This window comes from Sinocyclocheilus grahami, unplaced genomic scaffold (genome assembly GCF_001515645.1).
Source record: "Sinocyclocheilus grahami isolate Dianchi unplaced genomic scaffold, SAMN03320097.WGS_v1.1 scaffold118.1, whole genome shotgun sequence".
Classification (NCBI taxonomy): Eukaryota; Metazoa; Chordata; class Actinopteri; order Cypriniformes; family Cyprinidae; genus Sinocyclocheilus; species Sinocyclocheilus grahami.
In genome coordinates, this window is record NW_015505297.1 from 64,686 (window position 1) to 87,505 (window position 22,820).

A 22,820-nucleotide genomic window follows, 5' to 3' on the forward strand; every position below is an offset into this window, starting at 1 on the left:
AGCAAAGGACCAGCACAGGACCAGCACAGGACCAGCAAAGGACCAGCACAGGACCAGCACAGGACCAGCTCAAACCAGCAAAGGACCAGCGCAAACCAGCATAGGACCAGCGCAAACCAGCAAAGGACCAGCAAAGGACCAGCACAGGATCAGCAAAGGATCAGCAAAGGACCAGCACAGGACCAGCAAAGGACCAGCACAGGACCAGCACAAACCAGCAAAGGACCAGCGCAAACCAGCATAGGACCAGCAAAGGACCAGCACAGGATCAGCAAAGGATCAGCAAAGGACCAGCAAAGGACCAGCAAAGGACCAGCAAAGGACCAGCAAAGGACCAGCACAGGACCAGCACAGGACCAGCAAAGGACCAGCAAAGGACCAGCAAAGGACCAGCACAAACCAGCACAAACCAGCAAAGGACCAGCACAAACCAGCATCTCAGTGTCAAAACATACCTAACCAGCGTATGCTGGTTTTTTCAACAGGGATAGTCAACAATATGAAATGTAACATAGTTTGTTCTAAGTTCTCTGTTTAAGGCATTTAAAGTTTCTTACAGTAGGATAAAATAATGTATTACTTTTGATCTGATTCATTTTCTAGGCAAAGAAGAAAGGTGTCAGTCAAGCTATGATTGGTTTAATATTCGGAATCTATGCATTATGTACTTTAGTGGGCTCATTGTTACTTGGTAAATATGTAAGTTAATCATTATTTCAGAAGATAAACAACAGCTTTCCATTATGGATTGCACACTATATCAGTGCACTTGACCTCTGTTTCAGATTGTCCAGATAGGAGCCAAGTTTATGATCGTTGCAGGGTTGTTCGTATCGAGCGGATGTACTGTACTCTTCGGGTCAGTAAATCTGTTTTGTTGTGTGTTAAACATTTATATGAGTATTTTGCATCTTTTAGTCCATGACTATTAACTTTCAGGTCATTTACATGCTAGATTATGCCTAAATGTTGATAAAATTACCTTTCTAGTCTGGAAAAATAGATGAACACTCATTTTTAGTATTTCATCATTAATTATATCATTTCCTCTGCAGATTTCTTGACCAAGTGTCTGATGGGACAGTTTTCGTCGTGCTCTGTTTTATCACACGGTGCATAAATGCAATCGGCTTTTCTGCCGCCGTTACATCATCTTTTGCAGTTTCAGCAAAAGTTTTCCCCGAGAACATAGCGACTGTTTTGGTGCGTTGTGGTCAGTGCTTGTTTTTCAGTGCAGTAATGGTGTTTTGGAGTAAAGTGACAAAGGAAGCACTATTGCACGTCACAAAAGATGTGCTGTTTCTCTATAGATTCAGTTATTCAGTCTGACTGCTAGTTTGGTTTCTCACGGTCAAGGCATACACAATGATGGAACCATTCTTATGGTTTTAATATTTACACAAGTGTGCAAAAATGTTAAATGTGTCTCTACAGTAAAGCTGTAATCAGTGCTATCTTGTTCTCTCAGGGCTTCATGGAGATTTTTACAGGTCTTGGCCTGATATTGGGTCCTCCGTTGGGTGGCTGGCTCTATCAGTCATTTGGATATGAAATCCCATTCGTTTTCACAGGATGTCTTCTGTTTGCGACAGTGCCTCTCAATTTGTGGATTTTACCAAGCTTTGGTTTGTGCAGACTTCATGCTGGTTAAATATGACATGTTTTTAATAATTCAATTTAAGACTATTCCATGTAGCATACTCCTGGTTAAGTTGTCACAAGGATGTGATTGCCTTGTGTCTGCTTTTGTTATTGTTTGCCTTCCAGCCATGAAGATAGACGTGTCTGTTTATTTCATTCCAATATAGATGCTGTTCCTCCTTCCCAGAATTCCTTCCTCAGATTGTGTACCAGAATGAAGATCCTTCTCATCTGCTTCGTGGTGTTCTCGTTGAGTTCAGGACTTGGTTTCCTGGATGCAACACTGTCCATATTTGCCATAGAAAAGGTTATGAAGATTTAGAACACTGAAACTGAATATATGATACACTGAAAAATGAATATACAATATGTATAAATATATATAATATATAAAAAATATAATATATGTCATTCCAAAATGCTGTTGTAAATGTTAATCTAAAGGTTCTCATACATTATAATAATATAAAACATCTTTGTGCATATTTTTTTTGCGACCAGCTTAATCTCAGTGCCGGCAGTATAAGTCATTATAATCAGTAATTATGTCCCCACTGGATGCTACAAATGCCTCGTTTGTAATGGGTTTTATTGGTTTTGTCTCGTCGCGCCGAGACACGGCATCACAGTATGGTAAGGGGCGTAACATTTCCGTCACACACTTGAGGTATTCGGCCAATCACAACACACTGGATAGCTGACCAATCACAGCACACCTCGCTTTTCGGACGATGAGCTTTGTAAAAGTCGACGCGTTTCAGTAAAGCAGGGCATAGAGGAGAAACAATAATGTACAGTATGTGGAAAATAATGTGTTTTTTGAACCTTAAACCGCATATACACAAACACCAAATACACAAAATAATGTTGTTTTTAGCAGCATCATATGACCTCTTTAAGAGGTTACTGTGTCTGTGACTTTAATTCACTCAGTTATGTCACACGAAATTCCTGAAATGGTTTGAATAAATGCAGTTAACCCTAAAACTGAGCAAAATACAACAGTACAAACCTCTACAAAATACATGCATACCAAAAACATGTTTTGGCTCATGTGTTCCTCGTATTGCAGTGAAAATGGCTTTGAGGAGGGCTTGAGTACCCTGGGATTGGTGTCAGGCTTGTTCTCAGCAGTCTGGTCTGCTGGGTGTGTATTTAAAATAAAGTTTACGCGCAATATTCAAGAATATTGTTTCGAATTCCCCCTCATGAAACCTGAATCATGTGTTTCATGCTGAAGGATGTTCTTTGGGCCGACTATTGGAGGATACATCACACAAGTACTCAACTTTGAATGGAGCGCAGGAGTTCAAGGTGCACTCGCCTTTCTCGCTGTAAGAACAAACTATGCATAACAGACCATTTCTATAATAGATCTGCATTTTCTTAACTTTCTCAATTGGTTAGTAATGTATGCACTTTAATGATAAATATTTATTTATTGGCTTATGTTTACCTTTACATTCTCTAGGCCTTACTACAAGTAATATATTTCACATTAGAGGACATACAAAAGAAGTAAGTACATTTTTTTTAATATTTTAATTACTTTATTCAGCAATATGGTAAATATTCTTTAAATAATTTAATAATATATATTAATATTTAAAAATCATTCCGTATTTCTTAAGTTGGTAAAAGTGGTATAATTAGAAAACAGTTATAGGAAACTGTTGATCATGCATGATCTTTTTTTTTTCAGGTCACAAAAGGCCAACAGGACTGACATGTCATTATCGCAAGGAGAAAAATCCCCTCTTCTCCCCAAGACAGATAATCTCAGAGTTGATGTCAGCTGAAATAAGCTGCTGCACGCTTTTAAATGGAAGAACAAATGTAATCATATTGCTGCTAAATACAGGTGATGTGGGATATGATTGACAGATGACAAATGAAGAACGAGGAGAAGGTCAGTTTAACAACAAAGATGTCATATATTTATTATTTCAAGATCAGTTGAACCTGTACACAGGAGTTCAGTGAACATTTACAAAGTAAATGTCAAAAGTCCTGTAAGAAGATTGAATTAAGAGCGTGTGTTAAAGTTGAATGTATAATAATAATAAAGAGATGACATTCACACTAAACAGCTGAGATGTGCCTATTGATGAAATACTTTATCTTTTACCCCGTTTCTGGGAATATTGTAGGGTGGCGATGTACATATTCCCTCACTAGAAGATGCTGCCCAGCTAGGGTTTGTTATTTTCTTAACCATCTTGCATCTCAAATGCTGCTTTGGCAGTTAAATATTCATCTTGACAGTCACAACAAGGACATTTTACAAACTGAAGTGAAATATATTTTGGCTTATTTATTGTGTTTAGTAACTTAACATGAGATATAAGCCATTCTGAAAAATAGGTGTACATTTTTGAAGTAAATTGAAATTAAGAGCTCGTGTATAAAATAATTCATTACCTCATATACAGTGTGTCTTACAGTACAGTACACTGGATTATTTCTGAGGTCTTGTTCAGAAATCTCTTAGACTAGTGCAGGGGTAGGCAAGTTCGGTCCTAGAGAGCCGCAGTCCTGCAGAGTTCAGCTCCAACCCTGAAAAAAACCTCACCTGCCTTTAGCCTTAGTAATCCTGAAGACATTGATTAGCTTGTTCAGGCGTGTTTGATTAGGGTTGGAGCTGAACTCTGCAGGACTGCGGCTCTCTAGGACTGAACTTGCCTACCCCTGGACTAGTGCAAGAATGTGGGATTTGTACTTTAATATTGCTTAATACAGATTACCCGTCTAGCCCTAGTTTGTGACTGACCCCATTATGACTGCTTTTACAGATTTACAAATTATTGCCATATTCCTTATGGAAACAACTTCTACAAATGTACAGTTTTACAAAATACATTTTTACAATGTGCATTGTCTTTTCATAGCAATGAGATCCTTCGGTTCTCGAGTTGTTGCATAAATATTGACCCTTTCAACACTACAAAAGTTGTTTAATCTTTTACTTAAAATCCTTTACTTTGCAATTGGTGAGTTTAAAATTGTAACATTTTAAAATCTTGCATTAATTTGTCAAATGTATAAATAGATTTAATCAACTGCATACATTAACTCTGGTGCTAAATAAATACCATAGTTTATTCCCTTCTGTGTTATGTGAACAAAATATATATTTTTATTAGTGCAGTCAAATCGATTAATAAATAAAATAAAAATAAAAGTTTGTGTTTACATTATATGTGTGTAAACTGTATATTTATTATGTATATATAAATACACACATTTAGCAAATGGCTGCAATATAACAAAGAGTGAAAAATTTAAGGGGGTCTGAATACTTTCCGTACCCACTGTATATATATATATATGTACACACGCGTGTGTGTGTGTGTATATATATATATATAGAGTGCACACATTATGTAAACAAACTTATTTTGGATGCGATACAGCACCAATTTTTATTATATATGTCATTATGATTACTGCTGGGGTTTTTGCTGTTATATTGAAAATTTTAATTTAATTAAAAATGTTTAAACAATTTAAATAACACATAGTACACAAAATACTGTACAGAAATACAGTAAAAAAAATCCTGTAAAACTACATAATACAAATATCAGTATCAAAATTACAAAATAAATATTTTAAAATAAGGCCAACTACAAAAAATACATCCACATAAAACACTTTTGGAAACACATTGTTTCTATGTCTTTAGTTCCTTCATAACAGAGGGAAGTCTTAGCAATCAGATTCAGTCACATCAGTTTGGTCCTTCACCGTCAAACGCACCGTTGGCTTGGCCTAGTCTGGGGAGGGGTCTCCTTCTTCTGGAAGATGCTGAAGACATCTCATGATCTGAGGACGGGACCTGAGGCAGAGCAGAGGGAACTTCACTCCGCTTCACCTTTTTCTTCTTCTTTTTTGTTCTGTAAAAGAACATATCAATATGTGCTTAAGAAAACAAGTACTCAGATGGCAGATGTGGTTAATGCATACGTGGTGGAGGACGCCTCAGGGTCAGTGTCCAGCTCGGAGATGATCTTCAGCTCTCCAGAGGCACTGATGGCTGCAGACAGCTGCAGGAGGAACACAGATCATAAGGGTCAAACTAGTATAAAGTTTCACTAACTTTATGGGAGGAATAAATGAGCATTTGTCATTACCTGGACTGGTGTTGTACGCTCAAATCCTTCAGGTTGATCTAACGGTGACGGCTGTGCTTCTAAAGCTCTTGAGAGCTCTTCATCAAAACTCCCTATGGGAGATACACATGGATTTAGACCGTTTAATATCATACATGTGATTTTGGTTATCAAACTTCATTCACAAACCTTCATCGGCCACATAGGATGCTGGGAAATATCCCTCCTGCCCACTGACCAGTCGCCCAAACCACCAGCTCTCATTGTCTTTGTACAGCACATGGATCACGTCACCGCGGCGTATCGACAGCTCATCTGATCGATCGGCTCTGTACTCGTACAAAGACACAACCTAGAGAACATTTCATATAAGAGATCATAAATTAACTCCAAGTAATTCCACATTTATAGTAATCTATTATAATATAAAACATATTAAAACTTACCGTTTGATGGATTTGCCCAAAGTCAGTCTCTGCTAGTTGAGGGAATTCATAATCCAGTAAACTCTGTGGACATGAACACAATCTATTTTCATATATATTAACATTTAATTTATTCCTGTGATGCAAAGCTGAATTTTCAGCATCATTACTCCAGGCTTCAGTGTCACATGATCCTTCAGAAATCATTCTAATATGCTGATTTGCTGCTTAAGAAACATTTCTTATTATTATCAATGTTGAAACCTGTCGTAAAGCTTAATATTTTGTGCAAACAGTGTTACAGGTTTTTCAGGATTCTTTGAGGAATAGAAAGTTCAAAAGAACAGCATTTATTTGAAACAGTCTTTACTGTGACTTATTATCAATTTCATGCGTCCTTGCTGAATAAAAGTATTAATTTGTTTAAAACTTTGAATGGTAGTATAATACAGAACCAGATCACAGTGAGTGTTTACATGCACCCTCTTTATGTGATTATAATGAGATTTTGGCAATATTGCGATTAAACTTGACCTTATGTAAACGCAATACTTCTATCTAAATAATGCGATTAAGCTCATAATCGCAGCAAGCATAATCGTATTAACATAGATGACAAAAATGTCTGAGGCCGGACACACAAGAACAAATTTGCGTTTATAATGAATAATGGCGGTAAAAAAACAACCACAATTCTTAGCGAATAATACGAATAATGGAAATTGCATGTAAACGGGAGTGAAGAGCTTTGCTCTTGACATGTAAACATCATAATGCGATTAATTCCTTACTCTGATTATTGGAAATTATCTCATTATTCGTGCGCATATAAACGTAGTCACTGGCTACGTTTACATGCAACCAAATAATCAATTTTTAATCAGATTGACGGCTCAATCGGACTGAAAAACCTTCATGTAAACATCTTAATCGATCCGATTGAGCTCGATCGGAATGAAATTTCGATCGGACTGAAGGGGGTGGTTTATTCCTTTTCTAATACGATTGAGAGTGCATGTAAACACTTGATCAGATTGAACCCCGAAACTGAAAGAACTGCACATGTGCACTGACGCAGAAATAGCGTAATGACGTATGATGCGCGGAACGAGTGGTTCTTCCTTTTGAATAAAGTGTTATTATAAAACTATCATTATAAAACTCTTCTTTCACTCGGCAACTGTGAAGTGGAGCAGGACAACCTCCCACCAGTTCTTGTTTTGGATTCTCATCCACAGGCAACCCGTTTTGGGCGCGGGGAGGGGCATCTTTACTGCGTGATAAATATGAGCAGCACGGCACAGTGGTTTAAATGTATATTTATCCATAAATTAATAAATATTCATTCTGCTGTTAAAAACAAATAAAAAAGCCGTGTAGGAGAGTGGTTATTATGTGCAAACAGTGAGAAACTATATTTGTGCAGTGTGCGCATGTCAAAAAAATTAATTCCGATTTGAAGCTTGTGACATACAAACGTGCACATCAACCCGATCACTTTATTTAGCGTTCATGTAAACACTACATTCAGATTCATCAATCGGAATGAATTCAGTCCGATTGAACCTAAAATTGTGCATGTAAACGTAGCCAGTGTCTTACTTTCTGGTGTTTGAGGGATGGAGCTCTTCTAATGGGCTGCCCAGCAGGACTGTAACCACCTGTGAGAGAAAAGGCAGATTTAAAGACCTCATGACATGTAATTTCATGTGGTTTTAAGTGCCACAGAAACAAACTACACTTTTCATAAATACATAAACATACTTAAATACATAAAAATACTCAAATTTTTCCATTCTTCTCTACTTTATAGTCTGAGATGTGCTCTTCAAAACAATGCATGCTCGAGTTATCCTATATAATATGAAGGATAATGTAGAGAACATACTGCTGTGTGAGGTGAGGGTGGCCTGTGGAATGAGTTGAGCACTGAGTGACGTGGACATCTGTAGTTTGGAGTGAGGAGAGAGTAGAGATGGAGAAGGAAGATACGAGGTCAGGCCCTGAAACAAACCACAATAACAAGAGCTCAATGTAGGACTGAGGTTCGGTATGAATGCTATATGATACGGTTTCTAATTTAAAGCTGCAGTCTGTAAGTTTTGCCTCTTTGTCGCCAACCTGGAATTGCAGCTGTGTGCGAAATTATCTAGCTTGCGTGGGTTATGAGTAGGCACGGCTCTAGCGCGGATGAATCTAATGTTCTGAAGAGTATGTGTGGCAGTCAGTCACCGCACCGGTGTGGATATTTACTGTACTTCGCAATCACAGATTCTAGCCTACGTTTTGGAATATGACCCAAATAAGAATTTTCACCGTATATTGTCATCTGAACAAGTAGCAAGTCTGCCACGTTTGTTCTGACCAACTGAGGAAAAAAGCCTTACCATAAATCTCGCTACCAATGGTGATTAAATCTAAAGATCGGTTAGCTCATATCAAATCAAACCGTTCAAATTATTATTATTGTTATACTTTATTCTCAAATGATTAATGTTAACAGCATCAGCATTGGTGACTATGAGTATAGTGTGTATTAGCGTGTAGATTTCAATTTCTGCACAGTCTAATCTAATTGTCATACTCTTCAAATTTCATATTAAGAAATTCTTTTAACCCAAAAAGCTAATTATGCTCCCTTCGAACTGGTTTTCTTTCAAATACAAATCTTTGTAATCCCAGGCTATCTGTAATCAGAAGCCCATTTAAAACTGGAATATAGTTTAATTTCATTCACATCTGTTTCATAAAAGGCTATCCACCTTTTTCTTGTTGTAAAAATGGGCGCAGCCATTTGTAAATTCTATTGGTCTGGCTTCCGGTCTCATCTGCGTCCACTCCGTCCAGCTATTTTTAGCTGAACAAAATAGTTTGTTTTGCTGCTTGATATTGAAAGTTGGTGTGTCTTATCATATTATTTTAATGTATTATCTTAATTATGAACAAACTGGTTTGTAGTGCGAACAGTTTTACTGTACATTGTTATTCTCCTCGTTATTTACCTATAGCGGCTAATGAACCGGAAGTCTCACCCATAGGCTTACTGCCGCGTTGAAGAAAAAGGTGGATAAGCGATCCGCCACCTGCAGGATCCTCACATGCGATAGCCTACTAGCCGGGATAACTTCTTTATGTTTACAGAAGTGACGTGATGACACAGTGCTATGCTCAAATTTCCTGCGAAAAGCTACACGTACCACTCTAATTACAAAACATTATTATAATCTGACCGTTGTGAATCGGGCTAAAGTAAGGCAATAGTTTTGAACACTGGCTGGTTATGTACTTGCTCAAATATTGATTTTGGATCATTTTTAACCAATAACAGTTACGGACTGCAGCTTTAAATATAAAGAAACATGAGTGATCTTTAACTAAATTTGGATATCACTAAACAGAACCTGCCAACTGCAATAAATCGGTTTGAGGAAGAATAATTTTACTACAACCAAAACAAGTACTGTTTGTGTCTTTAAACATAATTCAAGAAACTCTAAAACCTATTTTTCAGGTATAACTTTTATAGCAAAGTACAAAAGATACAACCATTCACCTCTAGGCTCCTTCCCAGATGAGACATACCACCTTTTAAAAAAAATTAAAACATGCACATGCATTAGAAATACAGTTACGGACTGCAGCTTTAAATATAAAGAAACATGAGTGATCTTTAACTAAATTTGGATATCACTAAACAGAACCTGCCAACTGCAATAAATCGGTTTGAGGAAGAATCATTTTACTACAACCAAAACAAGTACTGTTTGTGTCTTTAAACATAATTCAAGAAACTCTAAAACCTATTTTTCAGGTATAACTTTTATAGCAAAGTACAAAAGATACAACCATTCACCTCTAGGCTCCTTCCCAGATGAGACATACCACCTTTTAAAAAAAATAAAAACATGCACATGCATTAGAAATATATTTTATTTTCTTAATTTCAAATATGTATTATCATGTACATCACTTGCCTTGTTCATACATGTCCACAGCAGGGGAACTACGATGGGGCTCCTGCAAGAAAATAAAAGTATAACTGACTGATTATTGACTTAATTATAATGCTGGTAATAATCACCTACAATTTAATTAAATTGACTATTTTTGCTCTATTTGCTCTAATTTTCTGATATGGCCTTCAAAACCTTCAAGCTTTAAAACTACCTCAAACTTTCTGGTCATGCTTTGTCAAGGCAACATCAAAGTTTGTCTTGATTAAATCTTTATCTAATTAAATCTAATCTGAATTTTTACCAGTACAGAGTCTAGTTTCTGTTTGACCCGCTGCATCTTTAGAGACACACGAGCTGTGCTGGCGAATCGGTCCATGCTGGTGGCTGAAAGGGTCTGGAAGGTCATGACCTCTGATGAATTCCTGCCTGTCTTGCTGTCCAGATACTCTGACCGGCTCAAACCTCTCAAACTCTCCACCTCCATCTGAGCCACTGTGTACAAGCACAAAACACTCATCTTTTAAGAGAAAATGATCATGTGACTTGTGTTTCTAAATACTAATGAATCTGAATCAGTGGTTTCCTGAGTCATTTGGAGGACTCACCCTTCCGGTCAAACAGATAGAGATGGATGGGCTGGTTTTGGCCAAAGGAAGAGAAGGCCACCATGTTCTCATGAGGGTGGAAAGCTACAGCTCGAAGCGCAGATGAATAGCACAACTCAGAGTATACAGCAACCTGGTCACCTGCACAACAGATATCCAAATTCAACCTCCGCTTGGATTTTTCTTTGTATTCAAACTAAAGTGACTCAAAACAATCTCCAAACCTGTCTCAGAGTTCCACACATACGCCAGTCCATCTTCACTGCCCGAAAAGATGAAGCTTCCACAGGGAGTGAATGTGCTGTTGATTCGCTCCCTGTAGTTTGTGGCACCTATGTATTTCTTCACTGCAAGACTGGAAAACAATTGTTTGTTTTTAATAGATTTGATATTCAAGTTTATTCAATTCAAGTTTATTTGTACAGCGCTTTTCACGATACAAATCGTTGCAAAGCAACTTTACAGCAAATTAAGTTTCTACAATATTTAGTGGTCACTTATCAGTGGTGACTCAGTTAATGTACATATGGCAGAAATGTACGGAAAAATCTATTAAAGACGTAATCAAACAGACGATGAACACTATTAACAGCAATTATTATATGATGCAATCAAACTTAAAGCAAAATGTGGTAGTTCTGTATGTTGTTTCAGGGTTGGCATCATCTGAGGTCCTCTGAGGGGTATATATTTGCATTTATTTCCCTTTATACCTGTACTCTCAACAAATGCACTGATTTATGTGCTTTTTAAAAAGTCAACATGAAAGTAAAATTGGCTCAAATTACTCTTAATACACCTTACTGCACATGATTCATCTGTGTAAATTATTAGTTCTGAAGTAAAAAATAAATGTAAACATTTGAATAATGAATTATTAATCTTGAATAAATAATAAAATTTTCACCTAAATGTAATAGTATTACATTATGGTATTAAATATATATTCAAATATTAATTAAAGACGTAATCAAACAGACGATGAACACTATTAACAGCAATTATTATATGATGCAATCAAACTTAAAGCAAAATGTGGTAGTTCTGTATGTTGTTTCAGGGTTGGCATCATCTGAGGTCCTCTGAGGGGTATATATTTGCATTTATTTCCCTTTATACCTGTACTCTCAACAAATGCACTGATTTATGTGCTTTTTAAAAAGTCAACATGAAAGTAAAATTGGCTCAAATTACTCTTAATACACCTTACTGCACATGATTCATCTGTGTAAATTATTAGTTCTGAAGTAAAAAATAAATGTAAACATTTGAATAATGAATTATTAATCTTGAATAAATAATAAAATGTTCACCTAAATGTAATAGTATTACATTATGGTATTAAATATATATTCAAATATTAATAAAAAAGGTAGATATTTACATTCTCAAATCCATGACCCTTAAAACACTGTCTTTGGCATGAATTAAAAGCCGTCTTCCGTTTGGATGCACCTCTAATGAGTTGATGGGTACTCCATTCAGATCTGCCTCTTTAATTTCCTGTAGAGAAATATTAAACTCGCAAATTATTAAATTAGTTAAAATCATGATATCAAATTGTGATTTATGTAGCTCTTCTATGCAGTTTTTGAGAATCATTTGTGACCCTGGACCACAAAACCAGTCATAAGGGTGTGTCTGTGTCAGCCGCGCCACAAGGATACGCTGTTTTCTTTCAAATCACAGCGTAAATACACGTAGAAAACGTATCCTTGTTTTGCGGCTGATACAGAAGAGTGTACGCTGCTTACGTTCAGCTCATATTCTCCAAAATGGCACTATGGTGATGTGCAGAGACACAGAGGAGACAAATTGTTGAATAAAGTCGATATTTTTGTTTTCTTCGTGTACAAAAAGTATTCTCGTCGCTTCATAACGTTACGGTTGAACCACTGATGGCAGATGGACTATTCTGACGATGTCTTTCAGACTTTTCTGGACCTTGACAGTGTAATTTACTTGGCAGTCAATCAGACAGTCACAAGCCTCCCGGTTTTTATCCAAAATATCTTAAATTGTGTTCCGAAGACAAACAAAGCTTTTACGGGTTTGGAACGGCATGGGGGTAAGTGATTAATGACAACATTTTCATTTTGGGGTGGAGTATCCCTTTAAGACTGGTTTTGTGGTCTAGGGTCACATTTACCCTTTCAATGCTCCATTGATTGGTCGGTCCTCGGCGAGACCCAGGCACAACCTTGGTTCCCCACACAATAATGAGGCCAGAGTTGTCCGCAGAAAACATTCTGCTCCCTGTGTGAAGACCAAGATCACGCATTTAGACACTTTTATTCAAAGCGACTTACAAAAGAGTCATTAATGTCTCGAATCACAGCATTCACACATCCAGACAGTTATGCCATTCATTTCCTCTGTACCTTCTGGGTCAAAACACAGCGTGTTGATGAAAGTCTTATGTCCGTCAAACTCTTGCAGAAGTTGCCCGTTCACGTCTTGTATGTCCACGTTCCAGACCCGCAGCACCCCGTCGTAACCCCCCGTCACCACCAGACTCTGGGCTTGCGGGTGAAACTGGGCGCTGTACACGAATGAAGGGTGAGGAAGAGTTTTATGAGCAAAACTCTGCAGTCGTTCAACGTTCCACACTCTGAAAGAGGAAATCAAAACATTATGGCCCACACTTTCACTCATATTTGTGGTGTAATTATCAGTTACGTAATACTCTATATATGCAAAACAGGCACTATTTACCTTACTGTTCCATCAGAGGATGCCGTTAATAGTCCGTTATCATCTCTGGACCAGCAGAGATCATATACCACACTCAGATGGCCATTAAAGGATGCCAGAACTTTCCCACACGGAATCTCATATACTAAAATAGAGACAGAGACACACACGGCGTTTACTTAATTTTTTTCATGTTAAAAAGTGACGTGACATGTGGCCAAGTATGGTTACCCATACTAGGAATTAGTGCTCTGCATTTAACCCATCCTTAGTGCACACACACAGCAGTGAACACACACACACCGGGAGCAGTGGGCAGCCATTTATGCTGTGGTGCCCGGGGAGCAGTTGGGGGTTCGGTGCCTTGCTCAAGGGCACCTCAGTCGTGGTATTGAGGGTGGGAGAGAGCGCTGTACATTCACTCCCCCCACCTACAATTCCTGCCGGACCTGAGACTCGAACTCGCAACCTTTGTGTTACGAGTCCGACTCTCTAACCATTAGGCCACGACTTCCCCACAGACTAGGTTCAAATGTATATGAATGTGAAAGGGAAAGACTATATTATATTAAATATTTTACTTTTTATATACATGCATATTTTTTTAGGCTTTGTAAATGTATTTTAAATGGTAATGAATAGTAATTTACGATTTGGTGTGATAAATACAAATATCCCATGTAGTCTCTTAATTAATATGAAGTTATAAAAATTTTATAAATTAATAAACTAATAATACAAGTTTAAACTAAGCAAAATTCTGTTTAAATAGTTTTAGCTGAAGTACAGCATGTCACAATTTCAACCTCCCAAAACTATTTTGTCAAGGAACTACACAAGTTTTATGTTTTTGTGCTAAAAATGTATGTAAAAATATAAAAATACAACACAGACAACATGTATAGTCACAAATTACTTACTAATGATTGGAAACGCATCTCTATCTGCACATGCAGCTGCTAGTGCGCGTCCATCATGAGAGAAACGCAGAGTAAAACAGCCCATCTGACCTCCACGGAAGGAGTGCATTGGCTTATTCGGGATGCGGCACCCCTGTTTAAACCAACAGTAAGAAACAATTCGGTCAAACAAAAGGATTACTGACTCTCCTAACTTTAACACTATAAAGCAAATAAATAAAACCTGTCCGGGTATGCGGCTCCACTTAATGATTTCTGATTTGCTCTCCAGTATCTGTGTGCTGGTTTTATTGGTCATCTCAGTATTGAGCTCACTGTAGGAGGTGCTGCCGTGCTCCTGCTGGAGAGCCATCATGGAGCGGATACTGGGGTCCACCTGTGCAACAAATCCAGACCAGATCCAACTTCAATTAGCACCGATTTTTAGTCTTTTCACTGTGGTTTTTAAATTTAAAAAGTGAACCTACATGTTCTGGTGGTTTGAGGCCTTTCACTGTGACATAGAGTGTTGAGGCATATTTGTTCCTTGGGAACTTTGACCACCACTGAAACACTTCAACCGTTTGTGGCAGTTTCTTTGCCCGTGGAGGAGGGCAGTAAAGCTGTAGACGCAGTTTGGTGTCAACGTTCAAGACTCCGTTGGTTCCTACAAGCTAGAGGAAATATTTGAAGAGCTCGATTTCAGTGGAAATTTGAGTCGATCCAGAACTTGAAATAATAAAGGATACAATTTCATAAAATAATATACCAAATATCAAATATACCAAAGAAACTGGTACCAGTGTTTCCCACAGCCTTACACTCTATTTGTGGCCGCACTCCCCCGCCCCATATATATATATATATATATATGTGACCCTGGAGCACAAAACCAGTCTTAAGTCCCTGGGGTATATTTGTAGCAATAGCCAAAAATACATTGTATGGGTCAACACTATTGATTTTTCTTTTATGCCAAAAATCATTAGGATATTAAGTAAAGGTCATGTTCCATGAAGATATTTTGTAAATTTCCTACTGTAAATATATTAAAACTTAATTTTTGATTAGTAATATGCATTGCTAAGAGCTTCATTCGGACAAATATAAAGGAGATTTTCTCAATATTTAGATTTTTTTGCACCCTCAGATTCCAGATTTTCAAATAGTTGTATCTCAGCCAAATATTGTCCTATCCTAACAAACCATACATCAATGGAAAACTTATTTATTCAGCTTTCAGATGATGGATAGATCTCAATTTCGAAAAATTGACCCTTATGACTGGTTTTGTGGTCCAGGGTCACATATATGCAAATTAATTTTCTGCCAGCAGGAGGCGCTTTTAGAGCGGGAGAGATAGAGGTTTCACCGGTAACAGCTGAACACAAAGCAGCGCTACGCTCACAAACGCTGCTTTATCAGGCATTACATGCAAAAATTTGAAAATTTTCTGAAGATTTTCTGAAATACAGTGATATAAAAACACCCGTGCTGGTTTTTGATTTTTAAACGTGCAGTGCTCATGTTTATTCAACAAAGTCAAAGCCTTTTGGAAAATCTATTTCTGGCAGTCAGTTTTGATATTGTGGCGGCCCGCCACAAATAAATCAATGTATGGGAAGCCCTGTGGTACCTTCAAAAAAGCCCAGGCGATCTTCCGGAAACCCCTTTCATGACAGTCAACGGAGACATTTGTTCGCGCTTCCTCCATACTGATGAAATCCAGAATCTGTAACATCCATCATCAGTGTTTTAATCATTCCTTTTTTTACTCTGAGAACGCAAATATAGTTTTAAACTATAACAAGCGCACAAACCTCAAAAAACAGCATCACACGTGTACTCTCATCATCGTCTTGTAGGAAATATCCAAAGCGCTCATTGAAGATGATCTGTTCCTCCCATTCTGGAACTGTTATTTTGTGTTTCTTGAAGTCAAAGGGTTGAGTTATGATGGGCAGGATGTGCTCGATGTTTTCTTGCTCATAGAAGGATGAAACATGACGATGACTGAGAACCAAATAAAACACTGAGAATAAATGGGACTGCATTTGGTATGAAGACTATGAACCAAATGGTTCTAGCAGGTTTTGGTTTTAGTCGTAAAAAGACAACATGTGAAATCCAAACCTGTCCTCCTTCTTGACATACTGTCCAGTGACCTCATCAACCACGTGAACTTTAACCATGGGGTGAGACACCATCAGGTCTGTCTTCAGTTTGTCTGTCCTGTGGATATAAACTCCAAGCACCAGACTGTCGTGAAAGGATTGCTTCTCTTCTGCTTGTTCCTCCTCAACAATCACTACAACCAGAAATAAATAACCACTATCATCAACCCCACACATATCACATGTGTAAATAACACTGTGCATGAAATATACACAATATATGTATATTATTGAGATCATTATTAATTTTCTATGGTGGTGGCAACCAAAAGAAAAAAAAACTATTATTATTAGACATGTGATTTTGTAAAATTGTGGAAATATTTATAATCTAATATTTATATTGATGTTAAAGGGTTAGTTCACCCAAAAGTGAAAATTGGCCCATAAATTACTCACCCTCAAGTCATCCTAGGTGTATATGACTTTCTTCTTTCAGACGAATCCAGTCGGAGTTATATTAAAAATGGTCTTTGATCTTTCAAGCTGTTTCACGGCACTCAGCGGGTGTTGCATGCATCAGTCCAAAAGCAGTTAAATAAAATGCGCCCATCCATAAAAAAAAGTGTCTCACATGGCTCCAGGGGGTGAACAAAGGCCTTCTGTAGCGAATTGATGCGTTTTTGTAAGAAAAATATCCATATTCAAAACGTAATAATCACTTTAATGTAGCTTGCGGCAGCAGTTGTACACAGAAGCAGTTCCGGGAGCATGACGTATGAGGTTAGCGCTGTGCATGCGCCGGTGAGTCTCGTGAAAACCAACGTTTGTTAACAGGAGCAAAGGAAGCAAAGTTTCCTTACTTTAGCAAAAGAAAACCAGTCTCCTCTTGGCTTATATCTAAATCCTCTGACATTCTTCTTTACAAATCCTCGTTTTGTACTTCTAATTAGTGACCGTGGTTTTGTTTTGCTCTCTCCACTGCGTTTCCGCGTGCGTCACTTCTGAGCAGCGCATGCGCAAAGCTGACCTTATACGTCATTCTCCCGGAACTGCTTCCGTGTACAACAGTGAGCGCAACCTCATTAAAGTGATTATTACGTTTTGAATATGGATATTTTTCTTACAAAAACGCATCGATTCGCTACAGAAGGCCTTTGTTCACCCCCCGGAGCCGTGTGAGACACTTTTTTTTTATGGATGGCCGCATTTTAATTAAGTGCTTTCGGACTGATGCATGCAACACCCGCTGAGTGAAATTTGACAATTTGTAATATAACTCCGACTGAATTCGTCTGAAAGAAGACATATACACCCAGGATGACTTGAGGGTGAGTAATTTATGGGCTAATTTTCATTTTTGGGTGAACTAACCCTTTAAATCGAAGAGACTCTAGTATGCAACTTGTGTGCTTGAACTGCCAAAATAAATAGAAAATGTAAAAAGTTTTCATGGCGATTACATCTATGTACCTTCTTTTCGTTTCTTTTTCTTCTTCACTTTGGGTTTGACTGTGTCCTCCATGAACTCCTCCACAATATCATCCTGGACGTTTTCTGTCTGGTTATCCACTGACACTTCAGTCTGACTGCAGACAAAAAGGTCAAACAAATCAAGAAGAGAAAATGCATCATACTTATTATCTTCAATATGTGTTCAAAGACTATTTCAATGTCAAAGGCATTTCACCAGGTTAACATCTTATTTAGAGGGATAGTTCACCCAAAATTGAAAATTACCCCATAATTTACTCACCCTCAAGCCATCGTAAGTGTATATGACTTTCTTCTTTCAGACGAATACAATCAGAGTTAAATTAAAAAATGTCCTGTTATTGCTACTTTGCATGTTGTGTGATTTGTCACTAAATAAAGCATTATACATATATTTTTTTTAAAGTGTACGTGCTTACCATTTAGCGGAAGCTAGAGATTACGGTTTATAATGTTTTAAATGTAGATATTTTTCTTACAAAAACGCATCAATTCACTTCAGGAGGCCTTTATTAACCCCCCAGAGCACTTTCTTTTCTCAAATGGACCATTGACACTCCTAATTGAGATTGTAGATAGCGTGTCAATGGTCCATTTGAGAGATAGGTGGTGGTAATGCACTTATAAGTCTGTGATCCGCCGTAAAGCAAAAAGAAGGAGACGCCTCATGTGCCGGCTGTCGAGGACATGCTCAGGACGCGCTCATGACAGTTCAGACACTGCAGTGCATCAGAGGTAAAAAAAAAACTATATAAATACTGTTCAGTTTCTAGCACAGACCGATCGTTTCGTGTCTTTACACATCAATGTATAATGTAGCCGCAGGGTTTAATTTGGTTTTGTTGTTCTAAAAAAACAAGAATGTTTTTTTGACTCTCAAAGCCGTGATTCCCATTCACTTCCATTATAAGACTGACAGACTGCAACGGTTTGAGTTAAAATCTTAATTTGTGTTCTACTAAAGAAACAAAGTCACCTACATCTTGGATGCCCTGGGGGTAAGCAGGTAAACATCACATTTTCATTTTTGGGTGAACTATCCCTTTAACGATGTCCTTACTACCTTTCTGGGCTTTGAACGCAATAGTTCCGTTGCTGTCTATGCAGGGTCTGAAAACGCTCTGATTTCATCAAAAATATCTTAATTTGCGTTCTGAAGATGAACGAAGGTCTTACGGGTTTGGAACGACATGAGGGTGAGTAATTAATGACAGAATTTTCATTTTTGGGTGAACTATCCCTTTAACCTTGAATTCAAGCTAATGTTTGTCGTGCAGCTTTATCATCACCTAACAGAACCACAAAATAACGACTGCCATTGGTCGCACAAAAAAGTCTGATAGCCATATCAAATAATGGTAAGAAAAAGCTTTTTTTTTTTTTTTTTAATGTTACAGTTTATTGAACCTTTAGGCAAAAAAAAAAGGTTGCATAATGTGCTTTCGTTGAGTTTTTCAGCAATGTTTTGATCATATTGCTAAAATGATACAGTAGGCTTTATGGGCTTAAAAAAAACAATTATAATGTTAATAAATACATGTTAATACAATTTAAAATAATAATTGTATACAATATCATTTATAAACATGTGGTTTTTACCTTCTATCACCATCATGTTTGTTTGATTTCACCTTCTTTTTCTTCTCCGGCTCATTGTTTAGCACCTGGCTCTCTGCAAGTGTTTCTGTGGCTTTCTTCCGCGTCGTCTTTTTTCTAGCCGTCTCTTCCTCCTGTGAGATCTGATGTCGGTACGCCTGCAGATAATCATCTTCCGTCTCTGTCTCTTCTTTCCGTCTACTGACATCATTTCCATTGTTACTCTTTCCTTTTCTAGTCATATTCAAAACAAACTGGTGAAGTAAAGTGCAACCTATTAGCCATATCAAATAATGGTAAGAAAAAGCTTTTTTTTTTTTTTTTTAATGTTACAGTTTATTGAACCTTTAGGCAAAAAAAAAGGTTGCATAATGTGCTTTCGTTGAGTTTTTCAGCAATGTTTTGATCATATTGCTAAAATGATACAGTAGGCTTTATGGGCTTAAAAAAAACAATTATAATGTTAATAAATACATGTTAATACAATTTAAAATAATAATTGTATACAATATCATTTATAAACATGTGGTTTTTACCTTCTATCACCATCATGTTTGTTTGATTTCACCTTCTTTTTCTTTTCCGGCTCATTGTTTAGCACCTGGCTCTCTGCAAGTGTTTCTGTGGCTTTCTTCCGCGTCGTCTTTTTTCTAGCCGTCTCTTCCTCCTGTGAGATCTGATGTCGGTACGCCTGCAGATAATCATCTTCCGTCTCTGTCTCTTCTTTCCGTCTACTGACATCATTTCCATTGTTACTCTTTCCTTTTCTAGTCTTCTTAGTATGTTTTCCATCGATTTCTGTATCAGTCCTCCTGTCGTGGTCTTCTTCATCTTGAACAAGAGGTGGTGGTTGTGGGAGCTTCCTTTTGCTTTGCTTTTTCCCACTGGTCAGCGCTGGTTCCTCCTCACTTACAGCATTGTGTATGTTGGTCTTTTCTGATGCTTCTCTCTCTCTGCGCCTGTTTTTTGTGTATCTAGGGCTGCCCTGAGCTGGATCATATGTGTTATGGAGGACAGCTTCATCATCTTCAGTGTCTTTACTCAAATCTAGGTTCTTCTTCAAGGTTTGAAGCTGCAAGAAATAAGGATGGAGTGCAAATAACAGATGTTGCAGACATATTGGGCTGCAGGGTGAATTGTGTTATATCAATGATGTTTTTCTTGGTTAAATAACGATTATTTTTACTATTACTAACCACAATAATTTCCTGGGACTGGTCAGTGGGGTTTGTGTATCTCTTCAACACCTCGTCAAAGCGAGCTTTGGTCTTAGCTCTCACATCACTTTGACCTGCCAAACAGAGATTTTCAGACAACTCTGCACATTCAAGCATCCATGATCATCAGTGACAGAGAAAAGAGTTGTTATAGATCAAATATGAGTGATCTTTACTCACCTGCAGGCATTCTGATGAACTATGGACAGATTCATTCTGGAAACAACAATCCTAAAACTGACAATATCATACATTACAATGGCATTAAAGAATAACTGCTGTTTCTAAGTCTAATGCAACCTTTAGACAGTCTTTCTTCGCTTATTTAGGTACAATCACCTAGAAATAGTTTAGTTATTCTTACTGGAACTACTATTGTAGTTAAGCAGATTATGTAATATTTAACTTTACCGCCAACACAAAAACACCTTTACAATCCAGCTATCCTATGCCTCATAAACTACAACATTACTTGCATAAAAGCTAATAAAGCAACTCTGCTTTCATATGATTATTAATTCGATAATGAAAATAACAAAAATGCCGCAAATGAGTATGTTTGGCTCAGTGATTGTTGATATTGTAGCTTTGCTAAACTTCACAGGCTAGCTGAAAACATTACAAACAAATCACTGCAAACGCACAGTATTGTGTCTCGCGCGAAAATGAAGCGAATCAAACTCATCTTACATCTTCTGTTAAATGTACAGTTTCTGCTAAATAAACGTACATTGTGTGCAGTAAATGCGGCGAAGAAGTCAAATCATGTCTGCAGTGGAGGATCATTTCAGTGAGCAGCCATTGCTGGCGCGACCGTTTCCAACAGCAACAACAACAAGATTAGCCCCGCCTCCCGTGGTAACGGTTGCCACATCAATCAAGAACTAAAGCGCCGACTCTGCGTTCACACCGCCGCCGTCGAGAGCGTCAAAAATCGCTCTGGCCGCCCTGCCGGCAACGCCGTAGAAAGATTCGTGGACGCTCTGACGCTCTGACGTAGATCGAACGCTTATCTAGTATTTAAAGGGGACGCAAAGCAAACAAGCTTGTTGATCTTGTGCAGACTGACCACAAGGAGGGTAATGTTATAAGTTAACCTCATTAAATATTGTTGTGGACGAAGTATTAAGATCCTTTACCTAATAATGTATAAAGTACTAATACCACACTGTAAAAATACAAGTAAAAGTCCTGCATTATGAAAATGTTACTTAAGTATAATCAGGTATAAACATTACTTAATGTAAGTGTAATCAGGAAAATTGATTTAAAGGTTTAAAATGAACTGTTATACTATTATTTATTATATCAGCAACTCACCAGGAACACCAACAATCTCAGACACCTTGGTCCATGCATCATTTTTGCAAACAGGGACACATCCTAGATTATTGGGAAACCCGCCACAGCAATAATCAACCTCTCCTCCATTTTGCTTGGGAACTAATGTGGCCTGAACCAAAGTTTACAGGACTGCGTTCTCTGGAATCCTCTCAAGCGGTGGACTTCTACGTTACGATTGGTTGCCGCCGAACCGCGTCATAGATCATTACCATAAAGTTGACCTGGGGCAAGTTCAAGCTCAAACCGGTGTGCACCGTTTTGCTACGGTTTCCGGTTTGAACGACATGTTTCCTGGAAACGGTGTGCAACGTGGTTTGAGATGCGTTTTCTCTTGTTTGGTGCGTGTGTCAAACATGTCAGCCCAATCAGCAGCAACATATTTGTAAACCACGCGGTATTAAAGAGACAGCTCGCACAATGTAATTAACATCCAAATAAATTGAGAAGGGTATAACGGCAGCCTGGAGATCTCCAAATGGGGGCGGGAACTCCAAAACGGGGTGGGAGCTCCAAAATAGGGCGTGGCTTCCTCCCATTGGCAGACAGGCACATGACACTCATGCACATTTTTCCCCCCAATCCACTTCAGTGCAAACTCCCCCCACAGCTGATTCTAAAGATTTCATTGGTTGTGTCAATTAAAGTGTTGATTTCCTACACTATGCTACAAAAAATGCTAACCCTTAAACCTACCCCACACCTGACCCTAACCTTAACCAGTGA

The 22,820-nt window shown here is 37.9% G+C and overlaps 2 protein-coding genes across 6 annotated transcripts in view; one reads left to right on the plus strand and one right to left on the minus strand.

Annotated features, from left to right (window-relative positions):
- Positions 1 to 4,127, plus strand: part of LOC107589650 (MFS-type transporter SLC18B1-like) — a 5,367-nt gene extending 1,240 nt beyond the window's left edge. The window contains exons 3-12 of the mRNA XM_016278154.1: positions 604 to 699; positions 786 to 859; positions 1,056 to 1,203; positions 1,469 to 1,625; positions 1,809 to 1,948; positions 2,143 to 2,161; positions 2,611 to 2,788; positions 2,882 to 2,975; positions 3,113 to 3,159; positions 3,344 to 4,127. Of these exons, the coding sequence (XP_016133640.1) occupies positions 604 to 699; positions 786 to 859; positions 1,056 to 1,203; positions 1,469 to 1,625; positions 1,809 to 1,948; positions 2,143 to 2,161; positions 2,611 to 2,788; positions 2,882 to 2,975; positions 3,113 to 3,159; positions 3,344 to 3,440 (1,050 nt within the window). The 3' untranslated portion in view covers positions 3,441 to 4,127. The remainder of the gene's footprint in view (positions 1 to 603; positions 700 to 785; positions 860 to 1,055; positions 1,204 to 1,468; positions 1,626 to 1,808; positions 1,949 to 2,142; positions 2,162 to 2,610; positions 2,789 to 2,881; positions 2,976 to 3,112; positions 3,160 to 3,343) is intronic.
- Positions 4,128 to 5,262: 1,135 nt separating this feature from the next.
- Positions 5,263 to 21,927, minus strand: ahi1 (Abelson helper integration site 1). 5 transcript variants are annotated; one of them, XM_016278076.1, is made up of 28 exons: positions 21,484 to 21,927; positions 20,934 to 20,984; positions 20,733 to 20,827; positions 20,299 to 20,608; positions 19,540 to 19,765; positions 17,920 to 18,035; positions 16,466 to 16,640; positions 16,153 to 16,345; positions 15,969 to 16,064; positions 14,821 to 15,006; positions 14,577 to 14,729; positions 14,354 to 14,486; positions 13,455 to 13,578; positions 13,121 to 13,350; positions 12,889 to 12,995; positions 12,124 to 12,242; positions 10,964 to 11,094; positions 10,740 to 10,880; positions 10,436 to 10,626; positions 10,153 to 10,195; positions 10,032 to 10,063; positions 8,067 to 8,181; positions 7,781 to 7,839; positions 6,200 to 6,262; positions 5,943 to 6,105; positions 5,775 to 5,866; positions 5,608 to 5,687; positions 5,263 to 5,537 (listed from the first exon to the last, which is right to left on the minus strand). In XM_016278076.1, exons 2-28 carry the CDS (start codon positions 20,941 to 20,943, stop codon positions 5,372 to 5,374), a joined length of 3,549 nt encoding a protein of 1,182 aa, XP_016133562.1. In that variant the 5' UTR covers positions 20,944 to 20,984; positions 21,484 to 21,927; the 3' UTR covers positions 5,263 to 5,371. The 5 variants fall into 5 exon arrangements, with proteins under 5 accessions (XP_016133562.1, XP_016133561.1, XP_016133563.1 ...); XM_016278075.1 differs by having other exon boundaries at positions 20,934 to 20,990; XM_016278077.1 differs by having other exon boundaries at positions 20,934 to 20,990; positions 21,444 to 21,927.
- Positions 21,928 to 22,820: the final 893 nt, after the last annotated feature.